The sequence below is a fragment of the Anomaloglossus baeobatrachus genome, chromosome 11 (genome assembly GCF_048569485.1).
Source record: "Anomaloglossus baeobatrachus isolate aAnoBae1 chromosome 11, aAnoBae1.hap1, whole genome shotgun sequence".
Lineage (NCBI taxonomy): Eukaryota > Metazoa > Chordata > Amphibia > Anura > Aromobatidae > Anomaloglossus > Anomaloglossus baeobatrachus.
Window position 1 is genome coordinate 105,466,552 of NC_134363.1, and position 17,764 is coordinate 105,484,315.

Below are 17,764 nucleotides of genomic sequence, written 5' to 3' on the forward strand. Positions count from 1 at the left end.
AGTATGAGGTCTTGAAATTCCTGGTGGCAGCCCTGGGTGTATGTCACTATGCTCTACCTTTTATATATTATAACACAGCATAGTTATACAGTTTTTACTCATCTGAACATTACAACATATATGAGGATTATGCTGGGAGTATTATCAGTTTATGACTGAAGTCCAGAATAGTTTTATAGACTGTTTATTCTCATCTTCTCATATCCACAGTGTTTGAAACAAACATGCGGATCTAGTTTGTGAACTCGCTGGTTTTGGTGTATGTAATTGTTGCATTTAGTCATATGTTTCCAGCCACACCTTGGATCTAGAAGCCATGTAAAAGCAGGGTGGAGAACAAAGAAAAACTGAAAGGTTTAGAGCTTGCAAAGAAAAGCATTAATATAAAAAAACTTGTGGAATATTTTTAGTGTCTTTCAATTTGTTGTTTGGTATCTACACACTGTTTTATATTAAAGTCAGTAGGCAGCACACTTTGAGTGTTTTGAGTGTTTTGTCTTTCCATTGTCTGTCACAAGCGGCTGGACATATTTTTTTATTTTGAAATGAAAATAGAAAGTTAGATTCTGTGCAGACTGCATTTGAGCCAAATGTTTGGCATGTTTGTTAAAATTGCTGTGTGTATCGTATTTCTTCGAATATAAGACCTTGTAATACTTCTTTGCTCCGAAAGATTGGCTAAGGCTTATTTTTAGGGGATGTCTTATTTTTTTTTTCTCCATGAACAGTTAACAATCCATATTTATTCTTGAACAATAAAAAAATTAAATATGGTCATATTGCATTCTGAAACATCAACATAACTCTCCAAACCTTGTGTCACACATGTGTATCTCTCTATCTATCTATCTATGTAATTATCTATACACACATACTGCACATACGTACCGGCCTGTTTCCTCTTTAAACTGAGACTCCTGCAATTTAGAAACCTCTTGGTCACAACATAGTCACATGACCGTAATGTCACAAAGGTCCTAAAGAAGTCTTCTCTTCAGGATATAAATGCTGGGGCCCTTAGGAGAATAGGGCTCTGTGAATTTTCTCAGTTTGTTCTCCCTTCCTCCTAGTGCCTGTTCTGCCCCCTGTTCAGTTCTTTTAGATTCCTGCAAATAAGAGACCTTTTGGTTACATCATGTCACATGACTGTGAAGTCACCAAAGGTCCGTAAATAATCTTAACCTCAGAATACAACTGCTGAGGTCCCTAAGAGAGTCGGGGCCCTAAGAAATTGCGCAGTTTGATTCCCCCTAAATCTGACTTTAACTAGGGCTTATTATTGGAATAAGGCTTATGTTTCAAGCATACTGCAAAAATCGTGTAAAATCATGGTAGTGCTTATTTTCGGGCTAGCTCTTATTTTCGGGGAATAATGTTTATATAGGACTTTAAATTTCAACATGCCTTTTTAAAAACGTATAGAACATTGAAAAAGACAAAATGAAAATCCTAAACTTGTTCAATTTTCACTTAATTCAGTGTCACAATAGGCTGACACCTGTCGCCTCATTGTCGGGCAATATTAGGATGAAAGGTGACCCCTTGATTTGTAGGTCTTCCAGGGTATGTGAAGCTTACACCCTTACTGTATCCTTACATGTCTCCAATTTTTCTTGGAATCCGACTGAAATTATTCTTTGTCAGAATCCATAATAAAATTATACTCTCTATCACTTGTATGGAGCTCTTCTAGAAGCTATGGTGCATATACTTAAAAATATTTAATTCTTAAAGGGCCTCTGTCAGCAGAAAATGACTGTTGTGGAACCATGTACAGACGCTCATGCATCATGGAGGGGCTGATCATTTACATATACCTTCTCAGCTGCTTGTTTTCCCTATATTTCCAGCCTTCTTTGGCTTTATGAAGACAAAACCACAATCAAAGAAGAGGGGAGAGCGCAGATAGAGGGAAAACAAGTGGGTGAGAAGGTGTATTATTATTTTTTTATAGCACCATTTATTACTTGGCGCTTTACATGTGAAAAGAGGTATCTATATATATAATTGCCTTATTCTGTCTGTCTGTCTGTCTGTCTGTCTGTCTTGCTCCAAAATTGTGTCCCGGGACATGTCCTTACGGTGACAAACAGCGGATTGGCTGCTGGCCTCGCCATGGCCCCGCCCCCTGCACGGATTGGCCGCTCGCCTCGCCTCGGCTCCTCCCCCCGCACGGATTGGCCGCTCGCCTCGCCTCAGGTCCGCCCCCCCCCTCGCACGGATTGGCCATGTCCTTACGGTGACAAACAGCGGATTGGCCGCTGGGCTCGCCATGGCCCCGCCCCCCGCACGGATTGGCCGCTCGGCTTCACGGATTCGCCATGGCCCCGCCCCCCCCTGCACGGATTGGCCGCTCGGCTTCACAGATTCACCATGGCCCCGCCCCCCCGCACGGATTGGCTGCTCGCCTCGGCTCCTCCCCCCGCATGGATTGGCCGCTCTCCTCGCCCAGGCTCCGCCCCCCCGCACGGATTGGCCGATTGCCCAGGCTCCGCCCCCACATGAGGTGAGCGCATCAAGGTCCTGCAGGGGCGGAACGCACACACACACACACACACACACGATCGCATCCACATACAACATCCCTTGATATCGCTTGCTTCTCGGCGGCGATACTGTGCAGTGATCTTCCAGGACCTGCCGGAGGATCACATGGCCGGAAGCATGTGGTATCTCCGGATGTTGTGATTGTGTCAGATGTGTGTGAGTGTATGCGATCGGATCTGTGTGTGTGTGAGTGTATGCGATCGGATGTGTGTGTGTGTGTGTGTGAGTGTATGCGATCGGATCTGTGAGTGTCGGCAGAGGAGCACGACGTGCAGCACAGCTGCTGGGACCGGCCACCGGTGGGCACAGGGAGAAGTGGGGTGTGTGTGTGAGTGTATGCGATCAGATGTGTGCGTGTTTAATGTCTGATGTGTGACTGTGGAGCACGATGGGGAGTGCGCAGCATGGGGGATGGAGCACGATGGGGAGTGCGCAGCATGGGGGATGGAGCACGATGGGGAGTGCGCAGCATGGGGGATGGAGCACGATGGGGAGTGCGCAGCATTGGGAGATGGAGCACGTTTGGGAGTGCGCAGCATGGGGGATGGAGCACGATGGGGGGTGCGCAGCATGGGGGATGGAGCACGATGGGGGGTGCGCAGCATGGGGGATGGAGCACGATGGGGGGTGCGCAGCATGGGGGATGGAGCACGATGGGGCGTGCGCAGCATGGGGGATGGAGCACGATGGGGGGTGCGCAGCATGGGGGATGGAGCACAATGGGGAGTGGGGATGGAGCACGATGGGGGGTGCGCAGCATGGGGGATGGAGCATGATGGGGGTGCGCAGCATGGGAGATGGAGCACGATGGGGGGTGCACATCTCCCCCCAAAACACACGCAGACACTGCCACACACGCACTGCACAACACACCACACACACACTGGGAACCACAAACACTGCCCTACACAGACACCCACACACACAACGCCGCACACACACAACACCCAACACACAAACACCGCGGCACACACAAATATACGCACATACCGCGCAACACACACATTGCACAAAACCTACCTCCCCCCAAAACACACACACACACACAAACCGCGCAACACACATACACAATGATACAGACACACAGCGCTCTACAAACAACGCAACACACAAACACCACCGCTATCACCCCCCGCCACACCCAGACAACACACAGAACATGTACAGCCCCTACACAAACACTTGCTAACTACAGACATCTATATATCTATATCTATATATCTATAACAAAAATCATACATTAACTACACAATACGTAAAATCTAGAATACCCGATGCGTATAATCGGGCCACCTTCTAGTACTAAATAAAAACCCATACAATTCTCATGGACAATAGTTAGAGACTGGCAGAGGAGGAGAGGACCCTGCCCAGGAGGGCTCACAGTCTACAGGAGATGGGTGAGGATCGAGTAGGTGAGGTACAGTGGACTGAGGGTTACTGCAGGTTGTAGGCTTGTTGGGAGAGATAGATCTTCAGGTTCCTTCTGAAGGTTTCTACAAAGGAGAGAGTCTGATATGTTGGGGTAGAGAGTTCCAGAGTATGGGGGAAGCACGGGAAAAATCTTGTATGCGATTGAGGAAGCGGTGATAAGAGAGGAGTAAAGAAGGAGATCTTGTAAGGATCAAAGGTTGCATGCAGGTAAGTATGGGGAGACTAGGTCACAGATGTATGGAGGAGACAGGTTGTGGATAGCTATGTATATCATGCTGAGGCTTTTGAACTGGAGTCTCTTGGCAAGCCAGTGAAGGGATTGACAGGGGAGAGTCCGGGGAATAGTGGGGTCGGAGAGGTGGATTAGTCGGGCAGCAGAGTTTAGGATAGATTGGAGTGGTGCCAGAGTGTTAGAAGGAAGGCCACAAAAAGGGAGGTTGAAGTAGCTGCGGTGTGAGATAAAGGCATGCACTGGTGATTTGCAGATTTTTGGTTAAAGAATGCACGAATCCGGGAAATACTTTTCAGTTGGTGTCGACAGAAGGTGGAAAGGCCTTAAATATGTGCTTTGAATGACAGAGATGAGTCAAAGATTACCCTGAGGCAGCGAGTATGCCGAAATGGGGAGAGTAAACAGCCATTGACTTTGATGAATAGGTTTCCTGGGGGAAGGATGGGAGTGGGGTTGAATGAGATGGGTAAAGATGATGAATTCTGTTTTGTCCATGTTAAGTTTTAGAAATTGTGCAGAGAAGAAGGATGAAATAATATAACAAATAATGTGGGATGATTCTGGTTAATAAGGAGCTGATAACCAGGTCCAGAGAGGTAGATCTGCGAATCATCAACGTAGAGGTGATACTGAAAGCCGTGGGACTCTGTGAGCTGTCCCAGGTCAAAGGTGTAGATGGAGAAGAGCAGGGGTCCAAGAACTGAACCGTGAGGGACACCGACAGATAGGGGGTGAGATGAGGCAGTTGTGTGTGAGTGGGAGACGCTAATGTCCGGGCCGTTAGGTATGAAGAGATCCAAGATAGGAGCAAGTCTGTGATGCCAAGAGATGAGAGAACCTGTAATGGGAGGGAATATTCCACTGTATAGAAGACAAGTCCTGGAGGAGAAGGACAGAGTAGTGTATGTAAATGATTAGACCTGCCATGATGCACAGGTGCCTGTACTTGCTTTGAACAGTCATTCTGTGCTGACAGAGGCCCTTTAAACAGTAAACGTAGCCTAGATTGTCTAAAATTCACATTTATTACAGTGATTCCTGCTGTTTGATAAATGTTAATCAAAAAATACCTCAAAAAGGAATAGGTGTCTCTTTTTCACATTTAAAAATAATTTCTCCTGCCCGGGGGATCTTGTAAATTTTTGTGCACCTTGGGAATGATATAAAAAGTAGGAAGTTTGGGGTTCAGTGATCGAAAATATTTGACCATCTCTTCAGGAATTAATCCTGCTTCATGGGCCTTTTGTAGGATGTCCAATAATTCTGTTTTGAAAGAAGGAAGGGGGTTATGTGGCAATTTGGCATAACACTCACTATCCTCCAATAGGATGTGAGCTTGTTTCAAATAAAGATGGTTGGGCCAAATTACCACATTCCCTCCTTTATCCGCCTGTTTAAAAACAACATCATCCCAATTCTTCAACTCCTTTAGGGCTTGCTGTTCCTCCTTCTTTAAATTATGTGACCAAGCGGGTTGTCTAGCTAGCTCCTCAATATCACTGGTAACCATTTTGGTAAAAATATCTATCGAAGGACAGATGCTTAATGAGGGAAATGTTCTAGATTTATGGAACAAATGTGTAGGAAAATTACTGACCTCAGAAGCGGATTCATTTTCATCAAGGAGGGATTCCAAAGTAGCCAGGGCTTCCAATTCCTCTCTAGTTTGAAAGATATCATTGGATTTGAAATGCAGTTTTTTGAGAAGGACCTTTCTGGCAAATAGGTGAATATCCTTAATGGTTAAGAATGGATCTAAAGAACGGGCAGGAGAAAAAGTTAGAATCCCGTCATCAGAACTAACAGCTGTTCCCCGTTATGGGCGGTCACAATTGAACTAAAACAGGGCATTTAAGAACCCTAGCTTCATTCCCTCTCAGCATCCCCTGAAGAAAGCACGCTGAAACGCGCGTCGGGATATATTGCGGCATACCTAACAACCCTGACCATCTCCAAGGTATTTTGTATTTAGCAATATTTATTGCGGTCTATTGGCACTTGCTTCATAATGGTTTTTTACTTAAATGCCTTTCATTTCCACAATTGTTTGGTGTTTTCTATAATGAAAAAGCACTTTGCACTTTATGCTTTATTTTTTGAATAACATCAAAATTACATTACATACTGGTCAGTTTAATAATTAAAAGGTTGTAATTTATGGTTTAACCGCTGCTGTATTATGGGCATTTGATCCAGTCCTTTTATTAGTATTTATAAATATGTATTTGATGTAATTTTAACTAAAATTCCTGAATAAAAAATTATTTTTAAATGTGAAAAAGAGACACCTATTCCTTTTTGAGGTATTTTTTGATTAATATTACAATTGTTTGATAAATGTGTCTAATTTTAAGACTCTCTAGTCTAAAGCCCGCTTTACACGCTTCAATATATCTCACAATCCGTCGTTGGGGTCAAGTTGTAAGTGACGCACATCCGGCATCGTTTGTGAGGTATCTGCGTGTGACATCTACGTGCGATCAGGATTGAACGCAAAACCGTTGATCGCAAACACATCGTATCTTTGTCTAGAATTGAGCGTTTTGTTGCACGAACCTAGTCAATTGAAACGTGTGACATCCCTCATACGATTTTGGTGTCTGATGCTATGTGCGCAGGTGTGCGCTCTACACCGCAGCTTAAAAAAGGTCCGCTTCAGAGCGCAGCTGAAAAGCTGCGTTCTGAAGCGCCTCACAATGTCTGTCATTCACTAATCTCTGTCAGTCGGTCACTATCTCTGTCCCTCTCTCTCTGTCCATGTCAGTCTATCCCTCTTACCCCCTCTTTCATACTCACTGATCCCGATCTCCGGCGCAGCGCTGCACGGCATTCACACTGCTCCGGCGGCTTTTACTATTTTGAAAATGCCGGCCACCCATTAAACAATCTCCGTATTCCCTGCTTTCCCCGCCCACCGGCGCCTATGATTGGTTGCAGTGAGACACGCCCCCAGGCTGAGTGACAGCTCAGCTGGTTTTAAAATTGGGGGGGACCGCACGCCATTTTTTAAATTATTTAATTATTTATTTCACTGCACAATATAGACACGCCCACCGGCTGCTGTGATTGGGTGCAGTGAGACACCTGTCACTCAGCGTGGGGGCGTGTCTCACTGCAACTAATCATAGGCGCCGGTGGGCGGGGAAAGCAGGGAATACGAGATTGTTTAATGAGCGGCCGGCTTTTTCAAAATAGTAAAAGCCGCCGGAGCAGTGTGAATGCCGTGCAGTGCCGCGCCGGGGATCGGTAAGTATGAGAGAGGGCTGCTCACTTCGGTCACTCAGGGGATTAGCGGTCACCGGTGAGTCCTTCACTGGTGACCGCTAATCAGGGCGCGACACAGACAGAGCCGCAGCATGACAATGAAGTCGGGTGAAGTTAACCCGAGTTCATTCTGACAGTGCGGCTCTTTCTGTGTCTGCTGTCATCTGCCATTCAGCTCTGCTACATGGCTGTCTGTGTCTGCTGTTAGCGGCCATGTAGCAGAGCTGAATGGCAGATGACATAGTAAAAACGCATCCCTACACATTACACACGCTTGGCAAGTCAATAAATAAAAAATAAAAAAAAAGGTGCCCAATGCATACGTCACAGAACACATGATCTGAAAGATCGCACACAAAATTGATCAATTTAACAGACTACTAACGCACGTGTGACAGCAAATGAACGACCTACGTGTGATCTCATTAGATCACATATGCGATCTGGGCGTGTCACATAGCATACGCGATTGCACAACAAATTGCAACGTGTAAAGCTGGCTTAAGACCTATTAGTTGGCTGAAACAACTCTTAATTATGATGCAACTCATAAAAAACAGGGTTTTCTTTTTAGCAGAAACTATGGCAGAATGTGTCTCATTTAGCGTGATAAGTCTCCCCGGTGTTTGTTGTGGCTGATACATACATCCCCTGATTGAACATGTTGTGGTACATCAGCGCCAAATAACTTTGTAATAAGAATACATACAGCCACTAAGTCATCCAGATTCAGTACACAATGCTATGCTGTGTGCATCCAATAAAATGACCGTGGCTTTGGCGCGGCTGTACACAGCTTCCAGGCCGCCCATTGACTTCTGGGTCCGCTCATTACCTTCTTTGCATATGGATTGTTTTCCCCACCCATCAGCATATATGATTGGTTGCAGTCAGATGCGCCCGCACACTGAGTGTCGTGTCAGCTGACTGCTTCCAATCACTGGTGCTATGTGCATCTATAATGGTATAAAAAGAAAGAAAGAGAAAATATTTGGCATAGGGTCCCCCCATATTATGATACAAAACATATAGATAAAGCATATGGCTACAGGCTGCAGCCCCCAAACAGACGTGTGCTTATCTTGACTGTGTAACAAAATAAGAGGAACCGCATGTGGCTTTTTTTTTCAATTATTTAAATAAATAATGTTAAAAAAATGGCATGCAGTCCCCCACCCCAATTTTGATACCCAGGCATTATACCAGCCCCCATCTGTCAGGCTTTATTTCTCAGGATGGGCAGACCCATGGTTACTGCCCCCCCAACCTAAAAATAGCAGCCTGCAGCTGCCTAGAATTGTTGCATCCATTAGATGCAAGAAGTCCGGCGCTTTACCTGGCTCTTCCAGATTGCCCAGGTGCAGTGGCAATTGGGGTGGTAAGGGGTTAATGTCAGCTCACAGCTACCACTAAGCCCTAGATTTGTAATGTGAGATGTCTATGAGAACTCCCCATTACTAATCTTTAAGTGAAAAGACAAACACAAACACCGAAAAAATCCTTTCTTTGAAATAAAAAACAAAAAACCCCTCTTTCACCACTTTATTAACCCTGAATCACCCCTTCAGGTACGACAACGATTCCAGGTCTGCTACATTACTGAAGGCACAGCGCGCGATCATGGTACATGACTGCCCGCTGCGGACTTCAAGCAGAGACTGAGCAGCAGTCAGCGGTGACGTCACTTAGGTAAGTTGCGGGCACAGCTGGAGGTTCCCACGGCTCTCAAGCACTCACAGGCGCACAGCAGAGCGATGCTGAAGCACAAGTGATCGGACTGTACAGTCATAAAGCTAGTAAAATCAATAAAAATACTTAAAAGAGTTTTAAAAAATACTAAAAAATAAAAGGAACCTTCAAGTTCAAATCAGCCCTCTTTTGCCCCATTGAGAATAAAACAATAAAATAAAAACCCCAAACACATATTTGGTATCGCCGCGTTCAGAAATGTCTGATCTACTAAAATATAATTTTTTGGTCGCCACAACATTGCATTAAAATGCAATAACATACAAAATATCGCCACTAAAGAAATGGTATAATTAAAATGACAGCTCAAGATGCAAAAAATAATCCATCACAAAGCCCCAGATCCCAAAACAACAGATCCACAAAAACGCAATCCTTTTTTTTTTTTTTTTTTTTACAAACTTCTGAATTTTTCATCATCCCTTAGGTAAAAGTAAAACTATACATGTTTGATATCTACAAACTGATTTGGAGAATCATATATCCAAGTCAGTTTTTTGATGTAGTGAACATGGTAAATAAAAAATTCCCCCCAAAAATCGTGCCAATTCCCCCCCTTTTTTTTATTTTGCAATTTCACCGCAGTTGGAATTTTTTCCCTGTTTTCCAGTACAATATTGGGCAGAATGAATGGTGTCATTCAAAAGTACAACTCGTTCCACAAAATACAAGAATTCATATGGCTATACTGACAGGAAAATAAAAAGTTGTGGCTCTTAGAACAAGGGGAGGAAAAAACAAAGAACAGAAAATTGCCAGGGGGTGAAGTGGTTAAAGTGGGCTAACCAATTAAACTTCTGAATTTAGGCACTGTTAGGTGTTTTATTATTGATAATCTGATACGATAGTTTAATATAACTCATATAGGGTACATTTTAATACTACTGCAATTGGATGTGATGGTGAAATTGTTGTAGAAGGCTGGATGCTTACAGGTGCTGGCCCGGCTTTATATGGGAAAAACTTGGTGACAAGTTCACTTTAATGAAGAGAATCTGTCAGCAGTTTTTTTCACTGCCCACAGTGAGTCGTTTGGAAGGTAAGTACGTGTGATGGGGGGTTACAGCATTGTGCGACACGGGCAACAAATTGCCCATATCGCACAAACGATGGGGGCGGGTGCGATCGCACGAGAAATCGACACATGTAAAGCAGCCTTTATTCCAATGATATGTGACTTACTAGACTGTTACTGTTTCAGTAAAATCAGTGTTTTATTGTCCTCCTAGTCAACTGCACTGTGTAACCCAGCACCCCTAATGATTAGCAGCTTTCTGCCTATGCACAGTACATTTAAAGCTGCCAAAAAGTGGTGTGGACGGGATTACAGAAAGGTCAGCATTTTGACCACTGCTACATCTACTACAGATTGTATCACAATGACAGCATGCAGCTCAGCAAGTGATACATTTCTGGAATCAGGGTCTCAGCCCCTACATGACGCTGCTCTCAGAATACATAGCAAAAACCTGGTGATAGATTCCCTTTAATAAGATCGTATGTTTAGCCTGAGTAATAAAGTCTAGTGTTGGGTAGGGAGCATATGACCGTGTTTTATTTGTTTGCGTCTTGCGTATAACTAAAGTTCTTGTGTTTCCAGGTGTTATGTGTTGAGAATATCTCCGAATCGTGTGGGGAAACATGCAGTGCCATTGCTCAGTGTTGCGTCTCGGTGTCTTCAGGCGAAGAAACTATTTTCTCCAGGAGAAGTGTTTGCGTGGTCTTCGTACAGTGATTAGACCACATAGGTGCCAGCAGTATGTGTGTCCCTCAGGGCTTAGTAAAGACACCTACAGGTGAGGACCTGCATTAGGACCTTGTATGATCCTGTGCTTTATGCCATCAGATGTAACCTTGCTGTCTCTGCTTTTTCAGGTCTGATCGGCCTATGTTCCTACTGTCAAAGTCTCCTGGGTTTCTGTACAGTTTTACATCATTGAGGAGCCAGAGTGGGTCAGTGACAGGTAAGAAGGGAAGCCCATGTCCGTGCCTATCTGCCGGGTATAAAACGGAATTTGTAATAGGCAATGGTGAAGATAGAAATGGAAAACTGGACATGTTAGATAAACGTAAAAAGACGTGGTCAGCTCTCTGAACGCTGGCTCCTCGGTGGCACCTGCCTAGGAACATTCTCTGCTCTCTCGTCTGTCTTGTAGCAGAGCAGAATACTGGCCTTTTTGATTTGTCCTTGGATTATGCAGTTTTTAGGATCTCTGCTTATACTCATTCTTTTGGGCCTGTTTTGCCAAAATATCTTCTTCAGGCATGATGACCACGCATGACTATCATACACGATGATCACATATGATCATCACACACAACAACCACACATGGTGATCACACGAGACCACACATGACGACCACACATGATGATCACACGACGACCACGCACGGCGATTACACACGATGATCACACATGATGATCACACATGGTTATTACACGACGACCACAGATGACAACCACACATGATGATCACACGCGACAATCACACACGACAATCACACGACGATCACGCCCAACGATCACATACGATGACCACACGACGATCACGCACGACGATCACATACGATGACCACACAACGATCACACATGACGACCACACACAACGATCACGCACGATGACCACACGACGATCACGCACGACGATCACACATGACGATCACACACGACGATCACACACGACGATCATGCACGATGACCACACGACGACCACAAATGACAATCACATACGATGACCACAGGACGATCACACACGATCACACACAATGACCACGCACGACGACCACACACGACGATCATGCATGACGACCACGCACGACGATCACACATAGTGATCACACGATGACCACACAAAAACTACACAGGATGATTACACTTGATGACCACGCACGATGATGACATACGATGATCACACACAATGAACACACACGATGAACACGCATGATGACACGCACGACGAACATACCATGACAAGACATGATACAGTCATATAAAAAAGTTTGGGCACCCCTATTAATGTTAACCTTTTTTCTTTATAAAAATTTGGGTTTTTGCAACAGCTATTTCAGTTTCATATATCTAATAACTGATGGACTGAGTAATATTTCTGGATTGAAATGAGGTTTATTGTACTAACAGAAAATGTGCAATCTGCATTTAAACAAAATTTGACCGGTGCAAAAGTATGGCCACCGTTATCAATTTCTTGATTTGAACACTCCTAACTACTTTTTACTGACTTACTAAAGCACTAAATTGGTTTTGTAACCTCATTGAGCTTTGAACTTCATAGGCAGGTGTATCCAATCATGAGAAAAGGTATTTAAGGTGGCCACTTGCAAGTTGTTCTCCTATTTGAATCTCCTATGAAGAGTGGCATCATGGGCTCCTCAAAACAACTCTCAAATGATCTGAAAACAAAGATTATTCAACATAGTTGTTCAGGTGGAGGGATGCAAAAAATTGTCTCAGACATTTAAACAGTTTCCACTGTGAGTTGTTTGGTCATACAAAAAGGCGTTATGCATGGAGGCAAAAAAACACGGCATTCCAAGAAAAGCACTTGCTACCCACAGTAAAATTTGGTGGAGGTTCCATCATTCTTTGGGGCTGTGTGGCCAATGCCGGCACCGGGAATCTTGTTAAAGTTGAGGGTCGCATGGATTCAACTCAGTATCAGCAGATTCTTGACAATAATGTGCAAGAATCAGTGAGGAAGTTGAAGTTACACAGGGGATGGATATTTCAGCAAGACAATGATCCAAAACACCGCTCCAAATCTACTCAGGCATTCATGCAAAGGAACAATTACAATGTTCTGGAATGGCCATCCCAGTCCCCAGACCTGAATATCATTGAACATCTGTGGGATGATTTGAAGCGTGCTGTCCATGCTCGGCGACCATCAAACTTAACTGAACTGGAATTGGTTTGTAAACAGGAATGGTCAAATATACCTTCATCCAGGAACTCATTAAAAGCTACAGGACGCGACTAGAGGCTGTGATTTTTGCAAAAGGAGGATCTACAAAATATTAATGTCACTTTTATGTTGAGGTGCCCATACTTTTGCATCGGTCAAATTTTGTTTAAATGCGGATTACACATTTTCTGTTAGTACAATAAACCTCATTTCAATCCAGAAATATTACTCAGTCCATCAGTTATTAGATATATGAAACTGAAATAGCTGTTGCAAAAATCCAATTTGTTATAAAGAAAAAAGGTTAACATTAATAGGGGTGCCCAAACTTTTTCATATGACTGTAATTACATGATGAACACAGGATGACCACACACGATAATCACACACAATGACCACAGGATAATCACACACAATGACCACAGGATGACCACGCACGATGACCACGCATGACTACCACATGATGACCACACATGATTATTACACACGATGACCACACAGGATGATCACACACGACGACGATCACACACGACGACCACACAGGATGATCACACACAGTGACCACAGGATGACCATGCACGATGACCACACGATGACTACACATGACGACCACGCACGACAAACACACGATGACCAACACACGATGACCACAGGATGATCACGCATGACAAACATGCACAATGACCATGCACGATGACCACGTATGATGACACACACGACAACCACGCACAATGACCACACGATGACCACACATAATGATTAGACACAGTGACGACAGGATGACCACACACGACAACCACGCATGCTGACCACAGGATGACCACACACGATCACACACAATGACCACTCACGATGGCACACACGATGACTACGAACGTTGACCACGCACGACGAACAAACGATGACCACACACGATGATTACACACGATGACCACAGGATGATCACACACAATGACCACAAGATGACCATGCACAATGACACGCACGATGACCACAGGATGACCACGCACGATGACCACGCACGAAGACCACGCACAAAGACCACTCACGATGACATACGATGATCACACACAATGAACACACACACACAATGGTCACATACGACGACCACACATGAAGAAACGCACGACAAACATACGATGACAAGTCATGATAATTACACGATGAACACACGATGACCACAGGATGACCACACATGATGACCAGATAATCACACACAATGACCACAGGATGCTACGCACAATGACACGCACGATGACTACGTTTGGTACAGGATGATCACACACAATGACCAGAGGATGACCATGCACGATGACCATGCACGATAACCAAGCACGACGGCCACGCACAACGGCCACACACGACGACTATGCATAATGACTACGCACGATGACTACGCATGATGACTACGCATGATGACCATGCACAAAGACCACACAAAATGACCACACAGGAAGATCACACAGAATCACTAGAGGATGATCACGCACAAGGACCACGCACAATGACACGCGCGACGACCACACACGACGACCACAGGATCACCACACACGATGACCACACAAGATGATCACACAGAATGACGCACAATGACCGTGCACGATGGCCGCGCACGATGGCCGCACACGATGACCACGCACGATGACCACGCACGATGACCAAACAGGATGATCACGATGATGACACAAGATGACACGATGACCACACAGCCATGTACAAACAATGACCACAGGATGACCATTCACAATGACCATGCACGATGACACTCACGACAAACACGCACGACAACCACACGATGATCACACACAATGACCAGAGGATGACCATGCTCGATGACCATGCTCGATGACCATGCATGATGACCATGCACGGTGACCAGGCACGGTGACCAGGCACGATAGCCACGCACTATGACAGGCAGTAAGACCACGCACGACGGCCACACACAACGACAGGATGACCACACATAATGATCACACTGAATGACCACAGGATGCCACGCACATTGACCACGCATGATGACCACGCACGACAACCACACACTACCACACACGTAGACTAGCACGATGGCCACGCACGAAGACCACGCACAATGACCATGCACGAAGACCACACATTATGATCACACTCAATGACCACAGGATGCTATGCACGATGACTACATTTGGTACAGGATGATCACACACAATGACCAGAGGATGACCAGGCACGATAGCCACGCACTATGACAGGCACTATGACCACGCACAACGGCCACGCACGACGACCATGCACAATGACCACGCACGATGACACACACGATGACATGCACGAAGACCACAGGATGACCAGACATAATAACCACAGGATGCCACAGACGATGACACGCACAATTACTACGTTTGGTTTAAAATGATCACACACAATGACCATGCACGACGGCCACGCACGACGACGCATAATGACTACGCATGATGACCACGCACAAAAACCACGTACGATGCCCACGTACGCGATGACCACACACGATGACCACACACGATGACTACACACAATGACCACACACGAAGACCACAGGATGACCACACATAATGATCACACTGAATGACCACAGGATGCCACGCACATTTACCACGCATGACGACCACGCACGACAGCCACGCACAATGGCCTTGCACGACAACCACGCACAATGACCACACACGAACACCACGCACAATGACCATTCACGAAGACCACAGGATGACCACACATAATGATCACACTCTATGGGCGGCTTTGCACGTTGCAACATCGCACGTGCGATGTCGGTGGGGTCAAATCGAATGTGACGCACATCCGGCGTCACTTTCGACATAGTTGTGTGTAAATCCTAGATGATACGATTAACGAGCGCAAAAGCGTCGTTATCGTATCATCGGTGCAGGCTCCGACTTTTTCATAATTACGCTGCCGCGACAGGTACGATGCTGTTCCTCGTTCCTGTGGCAGCACACATCGCTGTGTATGAAGCCGCAGGAGCGAAGAACATCTCCTTACCTGCCGCCGGCGGCTATACGGAAGGAAGGAGGTGGGCGGGATGTTTACATCCTGCTCATCTCCGCCCCTCCGCCGCTATTGGCCGCCTGCCGTGTGACGTCGCTATGACGCCGCACGACCCGCCCCCTTAGGATGGAGGCGGTTCACCGGTCAGAGCGACGGTCGCAGGGCAGGTGAGTGCATGTGAAGCTGGCGTAGCTATAATTTTCGCTACGCCAGCTATCATAAAATATCGTACCTGCGACAGGGGCGGGGATTATCACGTGTGACATCGCAGCATCGGCTTGCGATGTCGCAACGTGCAAAGCCCGCCTATGACCTGAGGATGACACGCACGATGACTACGTTTGGTACAGGATGATCACACACGATGACCAGAAGATGACCATGCACAATGACCATGCACGATAACCAGGCACGACGGCCACGCACGACTGCCACGCACGACTGCCACGCACGACGACCATGCACGACGACTATGTATAATGACTACGCACGATGACTACGCATGATGACCACGCACAAAGACCATGTACGATGATCACGCATGATGACTACGCACGATGACCACACACGATGACCACACACGAAGACCACAGGATGACCACACATAATGATCACACTCAATGACCACAGGATGCCACTCACAATGCAACGCACGATGACCACACACAAAGACTACAGGATGACAACACATAATAATCACACTCAATGACCACGCACGATGACCACGCACGATGACCACGCACAATGACCACGCACAATGACCACACACGTTGACCACACACGATTACCAGCATGATGACTATGCACGAAGGCTACACACGATGGCTACGCATGATGGCGACGCACGATGACAGCGCACGAAGGCCACAGGATGACCACATTCAATGACCACGCACAATGACCACTCACGATGACCACTCACGATGACCACTCACGATGACCACTCACGATGACCACGCACAATGACCACTCACGATGACCACTCACGATGACCACTCACGATGACCACTCACGATGACCACGCATGATGACCACGCATGATGACTACGCATGATGACCACGCACGATGACATGCAAAATGACCACGCACGATGATTATGCTCCCATGATGACCACGCACGATGACCACGCACAATGACATGCACAATGACCACGCATGATCATCATGCACTCACGTAGACCACGTATGAAGACCATGCACTAGGACCACTCACGATGATTACGCACGATGACCACGCACGATGACAGGCACGATGACCACGCATAATGGCACGCATGATGACCACACACAATGGCACGCACGATGTCCACGCACAATGGCACGCATGATGACCACGCACAATGGCACGCACGATGTCACGCAAAGTGACCACGCATGATGATCATGCTCCCACGATGACTACGCACGATGACTACGCACGATGACCATGCACGATGACCACGCACGACGTCCACCCACGATGACCACACACGACGACATGTACAATGACCACGCATGATGGCCACACACGAAGGCCATGCACGACAGACACACAACCGCGCACGGAGACCGCGCACGGAGACCGCGCACGATGGCCACGCACGATGACTA

The 17,764-nt window shown here is 46.1% G+C and overlaps 1 protein-coding gene across 2 annotated transcripts in view; it reads left to right on the forward strand.

The window, feature by feature from the left end:
* NLRX1 (NLR family member X1) overlaps positions 1-17,764 on the forward strand; it is a 111,365-nt gene that overhangs the window by 40,805 nt on the left and 52,796 nt on the right. For both annotated transcript variants that reach the window (XM_075327515.1, XM_075327516.1), the window contains exons 2-3: positions 10,827-11,022; positions 11,102-11,190. In XM_075327515.1, the coding sequence (XP_075183630.1) occupies positions 10,868-11,022; positions 11,102-11,190 (244 nt within the window). In that variant the 5' untranslated portion in view covers positions 10,827-10,867. The remainder of the gene's footprint in view (positions 1-10,826; positions 11,023-11,101; positions 11,191-17,764) is intronic.